The sequence below is a fragment of the Euprymna scolopes genome, chromosome 8, assembly GCF_053919585.1.
Source record: "Euprymna scolopes isolate OS-2025 chromosome 8, ASM5391958v1, whole genome shotgun sequence".
Taxonomy (NCBI): domain Eukaryota; kingdom Metazoa; phylum Mollusca; class Cephalopoda; order Sepiida; family Sepiolidae; genus Euprymna; species Euprymna scolopes.
The window spans coordinates 52609872-52633653 of NC_136489.1; the positions used below are offsets into that span (position 1 = coordinate 52609872).

Below are 23782 nucleotides of genomic sequence, written 5' to 3' on the forward strand. Positions count from 1 at the left end.
TTTAAATATACTGACAACTCTCTTACAGGCAATGAAAAGAATATGGGCCGCATAACACATCGAGATATTAACTAAATATCATAGAAACAGGCGATTGAACACCCTTCGTACGGACATCTATAATATAAATCTCACCTGTCTGCTTAAATGTATGTATGTATGTACTTACGTCTGCCTAAACTTTCGACAGACGCTACGGATTTTCACGAGATCGATATCATTTTGACGCCCGACGTCTCGGACGACAAATATCGAAAAATTGGTCAAAAACATTAATTGCTTCACCCTCAACTGGGCAGTCTTCTACAAGGAGCAGTCGATTTTTTGCGAGCCAGTTTTGGAAGTCAGCGTATCGGTTTAAATGACTTGGCCTAATTTTACCTCTCCGGACTTCCGGTCGCGTCATGGAGTTATGGTCAGATTTTCTTTCAATTTCGTTTCCGCCTACACGTCACGGGTTCGAGCCTGCCTGCATACTACCACTGTTTTTTTTTCTTGCTCAACGCACATCTTCAAACACCCGGGCAACATTGGGTACCTAGGCTAGCCTTTTATAAAATCAAAAGGAAAACAAATTAATAAAATTTCGCAATGCCTAAATTCACTAGGATACTTTATTGAACTTACCGCCACTAGTACATATGTTCCATGTTTATTCCGTCCAAATATATTAGAGGGGATTGCATTGCTATGACAACTGACCTGATGCGTTCCTGACTCGAAAGTTTAATTTCTGCTGCAGACATCGACGGTGTGAGGTCTAAGAAAGCGATCCTTGTCATGGACGTGCGTCAGAAGCAGAGATGTCTTCTTTAATTCCTCCATTCAGAAAAACTTGAACCGATCAATATTCACCGGCACCAGTTGAATATTTACGAAGCCGAGGCAACTGATGTCATACGAGTTTGTCGATCTCACGGTGGCGACTCAGATGTAAGTAACAATGCGCACTCTGGACTTTTACGACGGACGCGTCTTTTATCGTTAGCAAAAGTACACCGAAAGTGGCGGTAACTATGTAAAAAAAAAAAATAATAATAAATAAATTCTGGAGTACAAAAAGGTGGCTCGCTTTAATTGTACTACTTACGTTTTCTTAACTCTTTAACGTTTTTGTTTTTTACTTGAAATATAGGACGCCTTACTGTGTTGTATATTTATGATGTACGTACCGAGAAATAATCATTGTCAAAATATAATTTGAATAAAAATTAAAAATCTGACACAGGTACCTGCGTGGAAAAGCAACAAACTTGTAATTGTCAGAAAAAAAAGTAAAAAATATGATATTTGGAAAGTTATTTCAGCAAAAGATTACGCAGGTGTAATCAAAATCAGGCCAATCCAGTGAATAAAAATGTCCGAATAAAACGCTCTTGGGGTGTAGTTACAATAAGCATTTTCAGTTGTCATAAATGCTTATATAATAACAATCGAAAAGAATATCGTTGTTGGTTGAAGATTTGAGTTGAGTAGAATCAACCCGTCGAATTCTCATGTGGGCATCTACCTCCTAACAATCGACCACCAATACTTGTCACTGAAAAAAAAATATATATTGTTATCTCTATTATTATGTAAAAGTTACTTTGTGTGTGTGAGTTCCTTCCTCATAGATTCCGAAACGGCTGAGCCTATTTTTTGCAAATTTAACACAAAGATTATTTATATGTATGTTAGTGTTCGTAGATATATTTTGTACAAAATTTCATCCGCTAATTCCCGAAAATCGGAAAGAAAATCTGATCTTAAAAACTAGCTTTTCTCTCTAAAAGATAAAAAAAGAATAACTTAGGGAAATATTTTACGTCACACCGGCACGGTAGATAATAAAATTTCAGCAAATCATTTCTTCTTAACAAAAAGATGTATTTTCTGTCATATACTTCTCACCATTACAGCACTTTCTATACACGCCAGTCGAACCTCTAATTTATCCTTTAATCTGACCACATGTGGAATTGTCCTTATTTAACAACCCCACGACTAATCTCACCCAATGCTAATACACCCATTTATTTTAATACGAATATCAACGCATTAGAAGGAATTCACAATGCTTATTTTTGCTTAAATATATAAATGCTTATTTTTTATGCTTTTAGACGTTGTTGATGTGCCATCTTTTCCAATCGATGATCCAATCGAAGCGCCAAATAAAGAACCCCCGAAAGACAAGTAAGTAATCTTTGTAGAATATCTCTATATTCATGAATGAGAATGTTTGTCTGCCTGTTTGCTCTCTATAGAAATTAAGAAAAGTTAAGTGGCTGACTAGTTAATAGCGAATCAAAGGCTCCTATTTTAATTATCTGCTTCATCGAGGTGTCAGGGAGGATGAGAATCCATTTCTAGGATTACACCACTTGCCCTTGATCCTTCTCTCATAATGTTGAGTGTTTAGCAAAGGGCACCAAGTATGTTTTTGATATGTCTCGACCGAGGACTGATTTTTCGTCGCCTGGCCAATTTGCGAACACACATGCCAAATAATAATAAATAGTACATGCGATGTAACTTTTCGCCGTATTGGTTTGCATAAATGTTTCAAAACGATCTATAAAGTGGTCCAGAAGAAACATGAAGCAAATGTTTCACAAATAAAAAACAGTTAAAACTGGTATTATTTAAATAATTCGGACTACTGTTCTCATCTTGTGTATTATTTTCACATATTTTCGGTCGATGTAATCTCCACTCCTTTTCATGTGTATCTTGCCGAACTCGGGAATCTTTCTGTCAATCTCGGTAATCTTTCTGTTAAACTCAAGAATCTGCATGTAATTTCGAACCCTTTATTAAATTCATGGCTAGCAGGCTCTCGTTCCGTTAGCCATGACTAGGTAGAAGTTACAAGTAATTCGTAATTGTTGAGAATTTGCTAATTACTTAGGAATTCTATCATGGCTGATGGAACATGCTATATGAGAGTATACTATTCCCCTGGATTTAATAAAAGGGGTTTGTTCGAAATTCCGTGAAAGTTTCCGAGATAGAAGTACCCCCGAGTTTGTAATAAGGTCAAAGTTCTCATCGACTGAAACGTTGTGCAATTTACACTCAAGAAGAGTAGTCTGAAAAATCGAAATAATGCAAAACAAAACTTCAGAAACAAAATTGTAAAAGTCATTATTGTCCATTTTTGAAATCACTACTATATATTGGGTACAATATAATAATCAATGGATAATTAACTTTACAAACAATGTATATATTTAAGCACATTTTACAATTGGACAACGCCGTTTGGCATGTTATTATGACTATCCATATATATATATATTTTTTAAAGTGATCTTGTCTGTCTGTGTGTCTGTCTGTGTGAGTAAAGGCCTCTACCAAACTCTTTTGTTTTTGGTTTACAGACTTAAAACTTAATATATTGGTGATTTGGACCTGTTGAAAAAATTCGATTTGGTGTTTAGCCATTAAATTAGCTGCTAAGAGGTTTCAATAAAAAAATTGAAACTTGGCATGCGTAAATCGACTTAAAGTGCACTTGTACGCATGCACAAATATACATTTATACCTTAAAGTCGATCCATTTTTAACGTTTTGTTATCTATCTGACGATAGCTTAAACGGTAACGACTAAAGCAGGAGGTCTAAATGATTTGCTTTCGAACCCAGCTGATTGATGGTAATTGTTTTTGTGTGATACGTTTTTGAATGAATTATACGAAATTGCATTTTTGCCTAAACGCGAGTTGGGAATAATTTTCCCTTTGACTAATTTGGTATCCCCAAATGGGGAACGGCATATGCATTATTTTTAAAATATAATTCTCCACTGACACGTTCAACAGATCCAAATCACATGTATATTAAGTTTTTAGTTTGTAGACCAAAAACAAATGAGTTTCGTATATATATATATATATATATATATATATATATATATATATATATATATATATATATATATATATATAGATAGATAGATAGATAGATAGACAGACATAGTAACGTGTTTCTGCCGTGTACGACTCATCAGAGTGGCTAAATCTCACTAGATTCAGCCACTCTAATGAGTTGTAGACGACAAAACACGTGCCTGTGGATAATTATACTCTAGAAAGTATATATATATATATATATATATATATATAGAGAGAGAGAGAGAGAGGTAGAGAGAGAGAGAGTGTAAGCATAAGTTGATATCGGATATTATCATCAGTATTTTGGTGTTGTATTATGCTTTATAATGTATTTTTCCTCTATTTTAGGTGGCAGGCCCTTCGGATAATTCTTATAATTCAAGGTTTGGCAACACTTATGCCATGGAATATGTTTATTAATGCACAATCAGTAAGAATCATTTTGTTTTTTATCAATCTTTTTTTCACTATTTCAAATGCATTCTTCTAGAGTCTAAACAATTTTCCGTCTTTTGTGTCCGATTTTTAGTTATTTAATCCTTTAAACGAACGAGTAGCATTCGCTATTGATGGTTCGTTTTCATTTCAAAGAAAATAGTTTGTGCATCGGAAAATACGAACACCTAAAATATTCTTCCTAATAATTTAATCGTTGGCCGTTTTGGACATTTTACACTAGCTACTCTCCATCTCGCTAATTGCCGATTTTACTCGTAAAAAAGTAGTTGACCCATGTGACATCCATTACCACATATAGACGCATAACTAATTTGGTTACGTTGAAAAACCTCAATTCTGGATGTGTAGTTGTTTTCAATTGACTATCAGCAAACGCGGCAAAAATGTTTCTCATTAACAAATGTTTATACAAAATGATGAACACTCTGTTTCTGATATCTCTAACTACTCTATTATCTCATGGAACTTCAAATTACAACACGGCAAAATGAGTTTGTAAACTTTTTTTATATTTTTGAGGCAACTGTCAAATTTTGTGGACTTGGCCATTCAGCATCATTTCTACCTGTATGCTCGTATTTAGTCAGAATACCACATAACACCCGTTATTTCCGACGAGTCACAATTAAAAAATATTTATCTATTGCTTTGTTTGATCAGTACTTGACCTATAAATGCCTTATCAACATACCAAATTCCGATTTGGTTTATATGGTTTTAAGGTATTTTAACGAAAGCATTATTTAAATAACTGTACATCTTAAACTAATAATCCTGTTGGGCTTCAGTTCTGACATGTCTAATCGGTTGATTAATATTTTATAAGAACTATGTGAAATCTTTATTAGTGGCGCCATCTATTTGTGCAACTTGGGACTTATAGTTTGTATATATAGATTACTTATAAATGCTTGGTAATCGAGATTACTGCTTACGCAAGACTAGGGATTCTTTCTACCTACTGTCTGTTTATTTATCTGTTAATCTTTCTATTTATCTGTTTTTGTATTTATCTGTCTATCAATCAATCAATCAATCAATCAATAAATCAATCTATTTATCTATCTATCTATCTATCTATCTGTTTATCCATCTATCTTTATTGTGATCAAGATGTTACGATTTATTATTTTGCTATCTAATTTACATGTATGTTTGTGATATTTACACTTACACCTATGTTACTTTAATGGTGACTTGAAAAAAAGTATTAGCATGTGTCGCTAGTATTAAATTATATAAGAAAATCAATAGAGAAAGAAGCGTTGATCCAATCATATTCCATATAATAACATATGTATCAGTTCGTTGCTCACTACAGGAAACGTCTGTAAAAAACACAATTAATTGAGAAGTTACGAACAAAATCTGCTTTTCTTACTTTTATTGACTTTACTGTAATTTAAACTGTTGAATAATTTCGTTTTTCATAAAGTAACTCTTGGAACTTAATGATATTTGATTTGTAAATGTACAGGGTGGAACGCTATCCACCGAGTATTCGCCGAACTCCCATCGGCGCTTGTGGAAAAGGCATGCTCCCTGTTCCGGACCGGTATGTATGCGTTGGTTGAGATTGAAGGCGGCTACATTCAATAGCTGTCAGCTCCATAACATAATCAAGTTATCTGAAATTATTTTTTTCCATAAAAGTTTAAAAATAAACCTGTAGTGTTGTTTTCTTCATCGCGGTAATTTTAGTGTTCTAATCTTTACTTTATGGATAACGATAAAAGAAGGGAAAATATCCTTGTGTTGTGAATTATAACGAAAACGTTTGTATTTATTTCGACTATATTTTGTTTGTCTTTTTAGTACTTCCAAGACTACAAATTAATGACAACATCCAATTCAACCGAAATGGAGAAACATTATCATGACAGTTTCATGAGTTACGTAACCGTCTGTTCAATGATCCCCAGTGTTTCTTTTTCGGCAATTAACGTCATCATCACAAGGAGCAGGTGAGTTCCTTTCATTATCTACACGATCCATTATAAGCAACAATATACCGATTATGGTCCATCATAAGCAACAATATACGCATTATGGTCCATCATAAGCAACAATATACCTATTATGATCTATCATAAGCAACAATATACCTATTATTTTATCATTATAATGGTACTAGTGAAGCAATATGAAACTAAAACGAATACATTATTTTTTTTTGCAGTATAAATCATAATGCTCTACATAGAGCTTAATTCACTTCGCTAATCTTTCAAGGATTTAGCAGTACACGTGAGGACAGCTTCAAAGGCATCGCAGCTATGACAGCTCGGATTTGTTCATTAAGTTCAACGACGTTATAAAATACCCGCTTTTAAATGTTTGTTTATGTTTGATAGCTTTTGTTTATTAGCTTATACAATGAATTGGAATACGAGAAAATGCGTTTTACTTGAGATGTAAGAATATTTAATTGAAAATTATAGAAATAAAAAAGTTAGAATACAAATATATTGATGGATACGAGCCAGTGTGCATAGGAGCTCTAGACTTAGTAGCCTATTGTGGAAATGCCCTTTTTTTCTTTCACGAGAAACACTCGTTTGGCTGAAATCACTATCAATAATTTCACCCATTCTTTATCTGTGCCTAAACCTAAACGTAGATTTCATGAACAAAGCTTCTTTCTTAGAACTGTACACCTGTGGAACTCTCTTCCGTTTATCTGCTTTCCAGCTGTCTACAATATGGCCGTCTTCAAGTGTAATGTAAACAAGTTCTTGATGAGCCGTTCTCCTTAAGTAATCCAATTTACCAAATTTACACATCGAGGATAAAGATTAAAGTGTTGATACTCTTGTAAAAAAGTTATATATATATATATATATATATATATATATATATATATATATATATATATATATATATATATATATATACATAAAAATCAAAGATGGCGTGAATATCATATAATACAATTGCAACTACTCTTCAGATTTATGTCATCATGCCCAAATTCTTTTTTATTTTCTTCTTAAATTTAATGAGTTCTTATGAATTAGGTCAAAATATATTAAAAAATTGACATAATAATTATAAATTGTTTTTGCGTTACGAAACAGGGGATGTCAAGAATTGAACGTTTTAATATGTAAAATGAAATAAACGGTAAGACGAACAACATCCTGGAATTGGGAATATAAAGCTTTTGTCATTTATTAGTATATGCTCTTTAGGTATATTAAACATACATTGAGCTTCATAAATCAAAGGGTGAAATATAATTGAACAAGAATATTTTTCCCATAAATTTGTCCTGTATAACATGAACACGTTTAATGTCCTTCGTTCATATACACACCCACAATATAACATATCTTCTTATTTATTGTCTACTAAGAAGCTCCTATGCGCTATTTGTTTTGTTTACCTATCGTTTGTCTTCCCCTACTTCCTAGCACTTGAGAGCGGAGACGCCTATATTATCAAAACATTGTTACATCTCAATATGTAAAGAGTGTAAACCTACTGATATGTATTTCAATTAATTTTGATTATTTAAATGGGTTGCTTGACAAAGGTTATTTTATATTGAATTAAATCAAAACGGCCATGTTTTACTAAACTGGAAGGCAGTAGCGTGTTTCACAGAATAAAAATGCATCGCAACAAACTTTGTTCATGGTAGTTTTTTTACGTTTTAGGTGACTAGAGAAATAAACGAAAATTCTTTACAATGGTTGTAGATAGACAAGTGTTTACTATGAATGGAAAACCATCCATGAATCATGGATTGGAACTCAAACGAAAAGCTACGAATGAAAATAACGATAGAGTTCGGGAAAAGGGTGGAAGGAAGAGAAGAGATAATCTCACAATTAATTTCGGAGACAATTTTGTGCTCTGTCAGGGCGGAGGAAGATTTTTCTTCCCAGATGTGACAATAGTACACATATTAAAAATAAGGATTTGTGCAAATTTCCAGATAATTTCCTCAAAATCGAAACACACATTAGATTGGAGAAAAAGAAAAACAATTTTTAAATAAAAATCGGACGGGAAAGTTTGAAAAAAAAAAAATTCAAAAAATTAAAATGTTATGTAACTCAGCCCATAGAGATCAAGGTTAGTCCAACAATTTATGTAAATTAAATAAGAACATTTGAAGTTGTACCGATTACATAAACGAATCAATATTATACAAATGAGTCACCACTTGTCAAGGCTCGAAGGCCACTCGAGATTAAATCTATGGCTAATGAGACATACTTGAAAGTACTTCGTTCAAAATCCTCGGCTTAACGTTCACAGGAAACATGATCTAGAACAGATACATCGAGGGCATTGGCGCAGCTGCTGCGAGGAAGATGGGCTCTCTCTACTGAGCTAGAAAGCTACTATGCCCGAAAATATCCTGTACCTCTACAAGGCCACCGTTCGCCATGCATATTGTCACATTTGGACTGGTGCACTGCTACTAGTCTCTCACTCCTTGACAAGGTTCAAAAGAGAGTCACTAATCTAATAGGTCCAGAGCTATCAGCTAGGCTTCAGCGTCTCTCCCACAAGTATTTTAATGGTATATGCTCCGAAGAACTATAAGCTTTTGTACCCCCTCGATGTAAATACTCCCGAAAAAGCAGACAAGCAGCAAAGTTCCACTCATACACAGTAGAGCCCCCCCCAGATATTTGAAAGCCTTTTACTCTATTAGATTCTTCCACAGAACTGCTAGACTTTGGAATTCCCTTCCGAGTTCTTGCTTCCCCAACTGTACTGACACGCAGAAGTTTAAGTGTAATGTAAACAGACATCTTGCTGCTTAATTCCTTTCATAGAATCCCTGCAATTATGTCCTAGACAGTAGCCCCTACATCAAAGTGGCACTGAACCTTGTTTGGAGTGAAAAGGCAATAAAAAAAGTATTAATGAATGTGCAGTAGTCATTGAGACAACCGTGTAGTGATCATTTGTGGCGGAATTTGGATAGAATTTGGTTATTTAAGAGGACGGTTCAACAAGAATTGGTTTGCATTAGACTTGAAGACAACCATATTCTAGTCACCTGCAATTTCCTATATCTCAGCAAAGTCACCATTCGCTCGGCATGGAATAGTTTTGCCACATATGGGCCGGTACATCAATTATTAGTCTCTCTCTCTCTCTCTCTCTCTCTCTCTCTCTCTCTCTCTCTCTATTTGGCAGTAAACAAAAATAGGTCTCCAATCTAATATGTTCCGCATTTTTTACAAAGCTCCAACTCTTGTCGCATCGTCGCAATGCTGTATCCCTTTGCTTGTTTTACAATTATGATAATGGAATGTGCTTGAGCGAATTCATAACACCTATATGTAAATACCTTGGACTAACCTAACAAGTACCCCTTCACTGTAGAAATCCTACATCGCGCTGATGCTGGAGAGCCTTCTACTTTGAAAGGCTCTTCTCTCGTACTGCTAGACTTTGGAATTCCTTTCCCGTATCCTGTTTCCTTGACTGTACAAACATGCAGTTTAAAATAGTATTTTCATCGATCAACGTCCGGATTGAATGGCTTCATCTTATTTTAGATTTAATGAATCATCTGTAGAAGAAGCTCTGTCTGTCAGCCGGTTTGTCACATTTTTGTTTTTAATATTTTTGCCAGACTTTAATGTTTAAGTTTAGAATAGATTTTTATTCGTATATCAGCTTACATTTGGAATATAATTTTTGTTAATTCTTTTTGTTTTTACTTGGGAGTAACCACTTATCAAGACCCGTAGACTACTCGAGGATAGGGATTAATAAATCTTAGGTGGGAGTATAATAATCGTTAATGGTATAAATTGGGTAGAATTTGATACTTTATGGGGACGGCTCAACAAGAACTTGTTAACATTAGATTTGAAGACTACTATGTTGTATTCAAGCGGAAAGCAGGCCAGTTCTGGGAAAGAAGCTTTTTACATGGAATCTGCGTTTAGATTAAGGCAGAGAGAGAGAGAGAGAGAGAGAGAGAGAGAGAGAGAGAGAGAGAGAGTGAAGGAAATCATATATTATGGTTGTAGTTAGTCGAGTGTTTTTTGTGAAAGTTTGGCAAGAGAGGGAACCATAGATTGGAGTTCAATCGAGTTCATTTTGTCAAGCTTAAGTTTAAAATTAGATTTTTTTTAGTCTCTTACGTTTTAGTTCAAATATAATTTTTCGTTGGTCTGTCCCGATTCCGTTAAAAATAATATTTTGGTTGCTCTGCCAAATCTTAAGTTTAGAATAGATCTTTTTTCATATCATGTGCGAGTTCAGATTATTGCTTTTTTGGGGTATTTTCTTGCTTGTCTTTCACACTTAAGTTTGAAATATAAATTTATGGGTACGTCAAGCATGCCGTATTAATTTTGAAATACAATTTTTGTTAGTCTAGCATGCCGTTTGAAGTAGCATTTTTGTTAATAGTTACATTTTGGTTTTATTAAAATTTCTTTGGTCTGAAATAAAGCTTTGTTTGTCTGTCACACACGTATTAGTATTACATATTTTGTTGGTCTTTATTTTGGAAAATAATTTTTGTCAGTTTGTAGCGCTGTACACTAAAAATAGAAAATTTCCTCATCTGTAAAGCTTTATTTTAAACTATAATTTTGTCAGTCTGTCACGTTTAAGTTTTCAAATTTCACAGATATTTTTCTGGCACACTTTTATTTAAAATAGAATTCCCGTAAACGCTCTGATTGAATAGAAGTATCTTTAAAATATACGTTTTTGTTTCTTGTTTAATTTTTGCTCCCTTTCCAAATTGGAATTATGGTCAGCCATTATCGGAATGCCACCATCTTTTAGTCCGGCCACATTTATGTAGAGCATCCGGTTTGAAGTCTATTTAAAAACCAAGCTTTTATTGGAGATGTTTGTTTGGTTATGGCAATTGTGAATGCCTTTTCCTGTCGTGAATCTAAAATTTGAAACTGCGTGTCGGATTAGACGTTAAGTACTTCAACAGTTTCTTTTCAAGTACTTCAACATGGCGTCTGCCTTTCTCCTCAGCTGAATTGTTTATTTTAAGTCGAAGTCTTATCAGTTGTTGCGATAATGACCGATACCTCGACTGCATATGTATAGTTTTAGATGAATAGCCGCTCCCTTGGTTTTACTATTTGCTTACGACAAATTAAGTCACTACAAATTAATGCACGACAAATGCCTACTGTTTTTCTTTTCGTTAAAATCTTTGTAAAAAATAAACACATATTTTTCCGATTTTGGGGGAAATATTAAAAAATAAAGGTCAAACAAAAAAAGAAAACGTGTTCCCTTAAGTTAAAAGAAGAAAAATATATATTTGTTTACTTTTTAAAATCGAAAATGCTTTTTTGCTTAATTTTTAAAAGTAAATGTTTACAAACAATGGCAATGAAATAAATATATCAAAACATTATTTAATTCTCGCAAATCTCGGTCGAGTGTTTTTTGTGAAGGTTTGGCAGAGAGAAACCACAGATTGAAGCTCAGACGAGCACTTTCTATGAAAATAACGATAGAGCAGAAACAGGCTCGCAACGTCTTTTTGCGGGAAAGCTGTTGCAGGAAGGAGAAGAAAGGGCATTTTCTACTAGGAATTGTTTGCATTTTATAGACATGTTTGATTCTCGTATCTACTTTACACACCATTATATAAACTTATGATTATAATATTATAACGTTACTAATCTTGGCGGTGTTATATCGTACTCAACCTCATTGACTTTAACATTGAGGGATATTGGAACTTAATAACCGTGACCCATTAGTAGAACAAAATAAAAATAAACTAAGATGAATTACTTAAATTTAACCAAATTAAATCTTTAATCAGCTATTTGGATAGAGAACAGAAATTAGATAATTCTTGTAATAACCTGTTCCATGTTGATTGTGGTCTAATACTGCTTCTGTGCAGTTTTAGGAGGTCCGCCTCATTAGGCTTTGAGTTTAGTGCAATGCTTATCATATGAGGTGCACCGGCCGAGGAATGCCAGTTCTGCACAGGAATCTTTTACAAAGCTAGAATGCTCCTTTTCTGGAGCTCTGACATTTCTATTCCACTTTCCAACCCTCATGTCAAATTTCGCGCGGTGAGAGAGAAATAAATACCGAGCTAATTGAGTAGGAGAAACTGTATTTGCATTGCATTTAATACCATGACCTGTCAATGCGACACTTCTGAGCCCATTGACCTCGTCGTTCTAAAAGGTAACTGACCTCTTGTTTACAACATAATCGGATGGCATTAAAACATTATATCACATAATTTTATTTCTATCTTCTATTAGTCGCTCATCAAACAGTGAAACACAGAACATACCGAGATAACATCATAATTTTTCAGCATAAATATCACTTTCAACGTTGGTGATTATTCAATTAGAAAACCGTTGTAACTAATCACAGTAATTAACTTTATGGTCCTAATTATCTCCCTTTGTTTGGAGGCAGAAACAGCAGTTAAGTCTCTTAACATATCAATTAACACAAGTTCACAGGTTTTGGTGTTAATTATAGATTGCACTTTTTGTCTCCTGTCACTAACGTAGAGGAAGGGGTTAACTAGTGATCCCATCCTTCCCCTGTAATTCCTGTCCGTGTATTTGGAGTAGGTGCAGAGACTTACTACTCTCACCACGGTGCTAGTGATAGAAGTTAAAAGAAAAAAAAACTCTGTTGTAGAATCGTGGTTAACTTGTTCTATAGAATTCGTATAACATTTGACAATTTCATGTAAGCGTTTTTGAAAAAATGAAAATCGAAATATGTGTATAATCTACGTACCTGTATTAGAGGCACTGACTGGTCGGAAGATCCGCTTAGGTTTTGACAGCATTTTCAAGGTAACCCCATCATCGAAAATATTGACTTCTCGGTCCTCACTGTTTTTCTATTTAATGAATTGTACACGTCATTAATAAGTATTTCTTTATTGAATATCGCTCCAGACAAGGCATGAACCCACTTGGTCTTAGGAGCGAAATATTCTATGTCAAGTTCCAAAACTAGCCAACGATAAGTATTCAATGGGTGGATCTCGACCCGGAAAACAGTAAAACTTTTTCCTTTGTCAGAAATATCGTCCATAGAATTAGTTGAATAAAAGACAAAATGAGGGAAGCAAGAGTTACGAGAATTTAAAGTAAAAACAAGTTTCATTTTCCATTTTCCATTAATAGTCTTTGGCTATTCGCCCTTTGTCGCTGTTGATTAACTTACTATTATTGATCTTTAAGATTACACCAACTACATGCATCGGTGTTTCATTTCTCGTACATTTTTTGATAACAATCATCATCATCATCATCATCATCATCATCATCATCATCATCATCATCATTAAATGCCGTCTTCAAGACAAAGGATAATCACAAGTGATCCCTTAGTAAGACTCAAGAAATTTGACAACCTAATTACAAATCCAGGAGTATATGTTTATCTTTCGTTTAATCTAAAATCATAGTTAACGAAAATAACGTCTCCTCCTCCAGATTAAATACCGAATTGGCTAGCTAGTACGTAGGGAAGATATCTTGCCTTGTACCTTTTTTATGGACATCGTTCCAGACAACGCATGGAACCACTTGATGTAAGGGGCTAAACTATTTCTTCATAATTAAAAATATACCAAACCAAAAACAACAGTTAGATAATTACCGACAAATATAACAGCAATACTTCCCCTTTTGTCAGAAACAACGTTCATGTAATGCGAGGATTAAAATACCAAATTAAGGGAAGCGAAAGATCGCCGAAGTCGTAAAATTGTAAACTACTAGTTTTCTGTTTGCTTCTCTGCGTCTGATACCAAACAAAATTGCAATGAACGAGTTTTTTTTTCTAAGAATTTCCCATCTGTGGAAAGCATTGCCAAGGAACTGCTTCTCTGTAATCTTGAACACAGTCGTCTTCAAATACAATATTAAAAATACTTGTCTTGCACTATACCCAGTATTAACAAAAGTTTGTTGATTCTATTATTGTCAATCCTTTCAAGGTATTCGTCATCACTGAATTGACAATCTATCTCATTAATTATTGCACTCGAGTGGTTTCTCTTCATAAGGGAAATGCCATTAGAAGTGAAAACTGGTTTTCATGTATTAATTTTTTGCGGATGAATGTGATTAATTTGCTATGTTGTGTGAACTAAGTTGTTTTCGTAAGTCTATCACTTTTTAAAAATATATTTTTGTTTCTTTTTTTTCTTCAGCATGGCCTCTCCGATGCGAATGACTGTCGGCAAGTTGGTGATGATATTACTTCTGGTAGTAACCATTGTATTGGCTGCTATCGACACAAGTGAACGTAAGTCCTTTTCATTGTAAGTTCCTTTTGATTGGAAAAAATGTGCGATTTCACTGATTTCGATGACAAAAGTATCGAAATTTTGGAACATTCGTTAGCTCTCATTCAATCACTGGCAACGTCGGTCTAACTGCTAGTCTATAAATCGATGTAAAAGTTAAGTTATTTTCGCGTCATAAAGGAGAAGCCGAAGTCAATATTAAGAGATTTTCTTTCAAATATTTTCATGAATTTCTTTATTCTATGTATTTTTTAGTTTTAAAAATATTTTCTTTCTTCGTTCCAGATGTGGTGACGTTTTTCATCGTTACAATGGTGACAATTGTACTCATTAACGGTAAGTAAAAGCGTTCACTAATATTTGACATGTTTAGGATTATGAAAGAAAAAATACACAGTGATCCACTCCCAGGATTCCGCCAATGAAATCTCGAATAAAATTCACAATTCTTTCTGCAATCCAAATAAACTTAAGTTTTTGCCTGACTTTCCCAAGAGTTTCTCTCTCATCTCTCTCTCTCTCTCTCTCTCTCTCAAGAGTTTATTCCTAAATTCCACTAATTAACCTGAATGGAATTTAGTAATTAAATATTTTGTTGATATATTTACTTTTGATTGGTAAATAATTACTATAAAAATCCTGCCCTCTCTCTCTATCCCCATCTTTCTCTCTCTATCTCTCTCTACCCCTCTCTCTACTCTCTCTCTCTCATATATATATACATATATATATATATATATATATATATATATATATATATATATATAGTATAGTATAATAATTCTTCAAGTTCCTAATAGCAAGTTTTCGCAGTTGGTTATTTATTACTTTTCAAAAAGTATCCATTACTATTTGTTTCTGATTGCGACTAACAAGTCTGCAAAATAATGTTATGAGGCATATTTAGCCACAGTTACTTCAGATGTTTGCTTAAAAAAGAAAAACACTTATAAAATACCATTTGGGACAACTTATTTGTTAGTCACAGTACTAAACAATATTGTAATGCATACCGTTTGCAAAGTAATAAATAATCAATGGAGAAAAACTTGATATTTGGAACCTGGAAAATTATTATGCTACACTACACTATATATGTTGCTGGAACTCAAAAAAAGCCACTCATTGAGCTTGTACTTTTTTTCCAAATTTACAAAATTTATATAAGAAAAGGATCTTTTTTATTATAAAAAAATTATTTATGAGAAAGATTTTTTCATCTCTTACGATTGGTATATACAAACCGAGTACGTTTCAAGTAAATGATTAATCCACACACACTTATGTATGTATGTATGTATGTATGTATGTATGTATATATATATATATATATATATATATATGTATATAATGAAAGAAAATCTTTTTCTCATTACCAGCACTTGAAGCGTTGTATATAATTGAAAACTGAAAATAAGAGAATGTGCTAGTCCATGGATTTTGATAACGGCGCGATGTTTTAAAATAATATAAAAAAGCAGTCATCAGCAGGGGTATCACGTAAGCCGAACAAATTGAAATAATAAAAGAAAATCTTTTATTTTTTTAACTGAACTTGAAGCGTTCTATATTACTAAAAATTGAAAATAAGAATTACGTATATAATTGGATACGTTTAGAAGGCTAAAACAACGCATTTCTTATAATAAACAAATTTATTTGCTTATATCAGATATATTTCGATATAATACAGCCTTATCAAGGTACAGTCTTTTTTTCTTTCTTTTCCTTGATCGCATGATCAGTTAGATGTGCCTTTTGCACTAATAAAAATGTAATTCGCATTTTGTTGCACTTTTTTAAGATTTTAAATATTTATAAATTTTCCCATTATAAAAAACGATTATTATATTGATTATAATTTTTTGACAGAAGAAATAAATTAATTGCGTATAAAACATTACAAGAAAAATGCAAAATTATCCAATTATATCAATACATTTTGGCAAATTATGGAAATATATTTTGTAAAAGATAATTATTTAGTAAATTGCCCTGAAACTTATTTGCTTTAAAAAGCGTTCATTAAAAATTTTAAATCAATAAATTATTAATACATTTTGTCATTATAAAAAAGGATGATTGAATTCATTTTAATTGGGAAAAGAAAAACTATAAAAGTCAAATTCAGCCAATCAACAAATTTTGTCATTATAAAAAATTTATTCATGTACATTAGACATAATTTATGCATACAATTTAATTTTAATGAAATAAAACATTTTTTCGCATTATAATTATTAATATAAAACAATAATCGTTTTTATGACAATATATTGATAATTCGCTGATATGATTTTTTTAGCAATGTTGTTTTTTTCTTTTTCAAATAAAAATTAATCCAATAATCATATTTTTATGACGACAAAATTTATTGATGATTTAATGATTTAAAATTTTTCTCAGATTTAAAATTTTTCTTATGCAATTATTTTTAGTTCTTCTGTCAAAAAAGTATAATCAATATAATAATCGTTTTTTATAATGAGAAAATTTATAAATATTTAAAATCTTAAAAAAGTGCAACAAAATGCCAATTACATTTTTATTCGTGCATAAGGCACACCTGATTGAGTGTAAATAAAATATTTTTTTTAATTCTAGTATCTTCCTTTTAAAAGTTTAATATTTAATAGTTTTCGGTAAAATAATTTTCCGGATAAACATTCTGTTGAATATTTTTCTGTTGAGACAGAAATCTTTTTTAAAGAAAATACCTAAATTTTTAAAATTATTTTTATCAACAACATTAATAACAACAAAAATAATGAAATATTTATTAATTAATAAAACATGTTCGGAATAACATGAATAGTATCATCACATAACGTAATATTTGTTTTATTATTAAATAATACAAGAAGTTTTTTCTTTTTTTGTGTCTTAATAACACAAAATGTGTTAAAAAATAAAGTAATATTTTTTAATAAATATATTACTTCGTTTTTCGTGTCTTGACTCCGTGACTCCGTGACTCCGTTACGTCCAGTTGCGTTACATAATCAACCGTATCCACTCCGATAGTTTGATTTTTGCCGAACACTGATCTTAGACATTGCTTTAAAAATATACAAATTGGTTTTCTTTTAGAGGGAGAGGCTATTTTTAAAACTATATCTACTTCAGTATTTTCTTTAAATTTATATTTTTGAGCGATTATCGAGATTCTCGAGACACTCATGTCGAACATTTGTTTTTGTTCTAAAGTAACACTCGACACTACTTTTTTTTTTTAAACTAAATAAACGTTTTAACATAAGTTGAACCATTAAAAACTTACAAAGCTAGGTAAAAAATGAACACTTAGAAAATCGATTTTATATATTTTAAAACAGCAGTAAACAAGTAAATATATTTAAAAATATTATGGGGGTGTAGTCTCTTTTAAAAACAATACCCCCTTAAAGAACGGCCCTAAAATGTGTTTTCAATCGATATCTATTCAATAATGGAGAGTTTTCCTACCTATCAAAAATAGACGAGTTTTCCTAAATTTTACGCTGTATCCAAGTTATAATTAATTCTAAATATAATCTTCGTTAAGCTTTACTATTTAAATTTAATACGGCCAGCGAGTAAAATTTTGTTTCATCTAAAGGTAAATTTATTTGTTTATTATTATTAGTAGCAGCAAAGTTTAGTATCTGTTCTGAAACTATACCACCTTTTCTGTCCTCGTTTAGTGGAGGAGAACTCCTTCTTGACTTATTTTTCTTACTAAATAAACACTTACAAATAAGTTAAACCACTAACAAATTAGCAAGCTAGGTAGAAAAATCGATTTTGCCTCTTTTAAAACAACAATATATAAGTATAAATACACATATTTAATAAAAAAACATTATGTGGTCTGTAGTTTCGTTTTTTAACTGAATAAACGCTTTAAAATGAGTTGAACACTAACAACTTAGCCAGCGAGGTAGAAAACGAACACTCAGAAACTCCATTTTACCTTTTTTTAAAACAGCAGTACTCAACTAAAAACATTCTTAAAATATTATGAGGGTAGTCTCTTTTAAAAACAATATCTCCTTCAAGAATGATCCTAAAATGTGCACATGCGTTTTTGGTACCACACTATTTGTAAATAGTGTTTTCATGTGCAATTCAAGTTTTCACGATATCTGTTTTTATTCAATTGTAATTTTTTATTCTAAATATATCCAGAATATATACAAAACACCCTCTCCTTTCTATGTTAAGAATGGAGTTCCAAATAATAAAACTATTATTTCAGCACGAATGCTACCCCTATAGCGAAATACGCATCGCCCCCAATGTTGTACGTAGCTCGACTGAGGGAGCCGTTATTATTTTTACAAAGAAATAATTCTTGCGGGTGTGACCTAGTTTGTTTTTTTTAATTTATTTTGGCTTGAACTTTGTGCATTATTTTGTTATTATGCTTTTATCTGTGTTTTTGTTTTTATGGATATTTTTTTGCCGGAGTTTATGTAATTGTTAACAGGAAAATTGGTGTAAGCCAAAATCGAAACCGCGCTATTTTTTAAACATTATTTTCAAGTTTAATCAAAGTTCTACGATACCTGTGTTGTTGTTTATTTAAAAATAAAAAATAAAAATTTCAAGGTCGCTCGAACTTTTTGGATCTTTTCTTGTTAAAGTTGTTTTTTGTTTGCTTGTTTTTATTTTGTTTTGTTTTGCCGGATTTAACAAACAAACAAAATCAAAGCAAAGCAAGACCCCCCCCCCCAAAAAAAAATTGGTGTTTAAGCACTTATGTTAATGTTATTTTTTAATGGTTTAAGGTATCGTAAAACTTTAATTAAACTTGAAAATACTATTTAAAAATAGTGCGAGTACTTTCACCTAACAATTAAATAAAAACAAGTATCGTAAAACTTTAATTAAAAGTGAAAATACTATTAAAAATTAGTGCGGGTACTTTCACCTAACAATTTAATGGAAACAGGTATCGTAAAACTTTGACTAAATTAAAAGTACTATTCAAAATAGCGCGGATCAATAAGTGTACTAGCACAAAATAACATTTCACTGTATTTCGATCTACGACATTCCATGTGAGGTACGTACACGCTAAAGCTTTTTGTTTATCGCCACAAGTGCTAATTTGGACTTTCGCTAATTTTCCTGCTAATAATTACCTATAACGAAAACTCCTGCAAAAAAAAAAAGAAAATATCCATAAAAAAATCAACAAAAAAAACAAATAAAATTATTTACAAACAGCCGGGCACATAAACAGCTTTGATTAAAACGAAAAGCTAACATCAATAGTCCTAACAAGCGATCAGTTAGTATACGCGTAGTTGCAGCCGGCAGCTATTGTGTAAAGGTAGTATTAATAGTCGCTTAGCATGGTTTGACAGAAAGATTAGTATAAATAGTTACCGTGGAAAATCCGTAATATCCAAATTTGTAAAGTATATTTTTCTTTTTAAATCGATATTATATCAAAATATAAAAAAAATATCTCAAATAAATCAGAATAACATGAGCATTATTATTATCACTATTCCAAAGGAATTCATTAAATATTTGGCGAAGAAATTTAAAATTTGTTTGAAATTTGTTTTTTTTATGCTATACTTACGGCTTCATTCCTTATTCTCGTTCACACCCTCTCTAATATAAATCTCTATAAAATAATCGGCCCAGACAATATATCAAAGTTATTTTTTCCGTAAAGGGTAAAGCGATAATGTATGTTACAATTATAAAAAATTATTACCGAAATTAGTAACACATCCAAGAAGTATGAAAAATGGTGAAGTGTGAGTTAACTGATTGGTGTGTTTGTAATAAAACAATCGGCCTAGACAATATATCAAAGTCATGATTTTCGTAAGGGATGCTTAGAATGTGGGTTAAATTACGAAAAATGATTGTCGAAATTAGTAACATATCCAAGAATTATGAAAAATGATGAAATGTAAGTTGATTGGTCTGTTTGTAATGAAATAATCGGCCCAGACAATATATCGGAGTTATTATTTTAGTAAGGGGTAAGCGATAACGTGGATTACAAATATCAAAAATTATTGTCGAAATTAGTAACATATCCAAAAATTATGAAGAATAAATCGATTGGTGTGTTTGTAATGAAATAAATAACCCAGATAATATATCAAAGCTATTATTTTCGTAAGAGGGGGTCATAATATGTGTTAAAATTATAAAAAAAAATGATTGTCGAAATTAGTAACATATCTAAGAATTATGAAAAATGATGAAATGTAAGTTGATTGATTGGCGCGTTTGTAATGAATTAATCAGCCCAGACTATATATTAAAGTTATTATTTTCGTAAGGGGGGGACGATAATGTCGAGTCAAATTATGAAAAATGATTGTCGAACTTGGTAACATATCCAAGAATTATGAAAAATGATGAAATGTGAGTTAATTTATTGACGTGTTTGTAATGAAATAATCAACCCAGACACTACATCAATGTTAATATTTTTCGTAAGACGATAATATGGGTTAAAATTATAAAAAATGATTATCGAAATTAGTAACATATCCAAGAATTTATAAAAATCATGCAATGTGAGTTAATTGATTGGTCTGTTTCTAATGAAATAATAAGCTCTGACAATTTATCAGTTTCTGTAGGTGTTCAACAATATTTTTCTGAATTTTCAATGTTAACATCTAGCCATGACATCACAGTTGTAGTGGTGAGTAGAAAGACACGATTATGTTGCTTTTTAACGTGCTCTGGAGTTCTCTATGAATTAACTAACCTTCAGTTTTGGGGTGGGGCTGGAGAGAGTAATGTTCATTTTGGGGTGGTGCAATCTCTCACAACGTCATGTTCCAAATATATAGAATAACTATCGAATCATATTCCGCAAATGACATCGTTTCTCTTACTCATGTGTTGTTGGCGGTTGTGGTAGTAAGTGGGGAGAACTATATTATATTGAAAATTGTGGTAAAGTAAAAGTTGCCTAATGATTATTCGCATCAACGCATTTATGTAATTATTTGGAAAACCTGCTGAGTTATGGTTAAGAAATGATAAAATTTCACTTAAAATGACGCTGTCAGTAATAAGGAGGGAAAGAACACAGTAATGTAGAATTTTGTTACCTAATCACAAAGCTTCTCAACATATTTGTTTATTTGTTTGTAAAGCCGGCTGAGTAATCTTCTGAAAATGACAACTTTTTCCAAAAAATTTTGATTGTCGGTAGTGGTGAAAAAAATGAAACATAGTAATTTAGAATTTGATAATGAAGCAAGGGTTGTTTAATCTCTTAACTTTGTCAATGCATTTATGCATTAATTTTAAAATCCTACTGACATCTTCCAAAAATGACAATTCATCTTACAGTAATAGTGCCGATAGTGTGGGAGGAAAGAAACGCAGTAATGTTGAAATTTATGATGAAGCAAAGGTTGCGAACTCATTAACCAATACAATGTATTTATGTATTAATTTGGAAATCATAATGATGCATCTTCTAAAAATGATTTCAATTTTCTTAAAATCATGGTAGCCTTGGTAGAAAGAGAAATTATTTTATATATGTTGTACAATACCTGTTGAGAGTATGTTAAATTGTTTCATATATGTATATAAATTACCCGTCCGAAGGTAGGTAAACATGCTTTAAATATGTGTCCCAAAAAGGTAAAATTGTTTCATATGCATTCTGTAAATTACCTGGCCTAGGGAAGGTACAATTATTTCATATGTGTAATAGCCGTCCTAGTATAGGTAAACTATTCTTTTGCTCAAAATAGCAAATGATACATACACATTAAACATTCCTCTCTCCAAAGAATAACAATTATATTCAAAAATCAACTTCAATTTTCTCATGGTCCTGAGCAACGTCAGGTAGCCCATCTAGTCTTAAATAAAACAGAATAATATGAGCCTTATTATTATCACTATTCCAAAGGCATTTATTAAATATTTAGTGAAGAAATTTAAAATTTGTTTTTTTTATGCTATACCTACCGCTTCATTCCTTATACTCGCTCACCCCCCTCTCTCTCTCCATATATCCTTCTCTCTCTCCCTTTCCATATCTCTCTCTCCGGAAAAATAAACGTGTAAGCGATAAGAAAATACAAACCGCTTGAAGTCAACAATTCTAGTAGGCAGTAAATCTGATGCTGTTAGAAATAAAGAGTAATAGTAACAGTAATAGTTCCAAGGTACAGTTATTAAACGTTATGTTATGGTAGTATCAATAGTTGTCCGGTTGGAAAACTCTTTTTGTAAAAAAGATTTTTTTTAAATCGATATTATATCAAATTATATAAAATAATATCTGAAATGAAACAGAAGAGCATGGAGATTATTATTATCCCTATTCCAAAGGAATTCATTAAATATTTGAAGAAGAAATTAGAAATTTGTTTTTTCAAGCGGTACCTACAGCTTCATTACTCAATAGTAGTCTGAAAGTAACATTTTGTTTGTTGAGCAGTTATTTGCTTGACTAACATATATATATATATATATATATATATATATATATATATATATATATATATATATATATATATACGCGAAATAACACTAGCCCGCAATGCTCACAATAGTTTTGTTGATTGGGTTCGCAACCTTTGACCAGCAGTGATTATCACTTCCTGCACTGATGATTGCTTTAGTATGAATGCCTAGTGTCTGCAGGTATAAACATTTTTAATTTTTATTGAAAAAATGATTACAAAGCCCGATAAAAAGATTGAAGTTGAGCCTTATTATTGAAGTTTAAAAAAAGGTTAACTAGCATACATGTAGGATTCCACACTTTCTGTTTGTTGAATTTGCTCATAGCCGTGAATTATGAAAGATCGCTTACAGTATTTTATAATTATCTTAATTCACTTCCATTTAAAAGTATATTGCCAGTCGCCCAGGGAAAAACACTAATCCACAAAGCTAAAGTTAACATTGTCGACTTGAGTTGAACTCCATCGACCAACAAAAATTATTACTTGATGTACTGATGATTGCGTTTGCCTGAAACAGTAGTATCTGTAGATATAAAAATAAATTAATAATATTTCTTGAAAAAATTATATATATATATATATATATATATATATATATATAAGCAAAATTGCGTGTGGACACTAGGAACATTTTTGATTGGCTAATCTAATAATCAAAACTCCTCATAAACGATGAATCCATTCGTCTTAATTTCAGCATCAAATTAAAGACAATAATT

General features: G+C 31.8%; 1 protein-coding gene across 4 annotated transcripts in view; it reads left to right on the forward strand.

Moving 5' to 3' along the window:
* LOC145283567 (equilibrative nucleoside transporter 1-like) overlaps positions 1–23782 on the forward strand; it is a 190972-nt gene that overhangs the window by 100111 nt on the left and 67079 nt on the right. For all 4 annotated transcript variants that reach the window (XM_080132474.1, XM_080132471.1, XM_080132473.1 and 1 more), the window contains 5 exons: positions 2106–2178; positions 4227–4308; positions 6153–6301; positions 14506–14600; positions 14887–14937. In XM_080132474.1, coding sequence (XP_079988600.1) covers positions 4276–4308; positions 6153–6301; positions 14506–14600; positions 14887–14937 — 328 coding nt within the window. In that variant the 5' untranslated portion in view covers positions 2106–2178; positions 4227–4275. The remainder of the gene's footprint in view (positions 1–2105; positions 2179–4226; positions 4309–6152; positions 6302–14505; positions 14601–14886; positions 14938–23782) is intronic.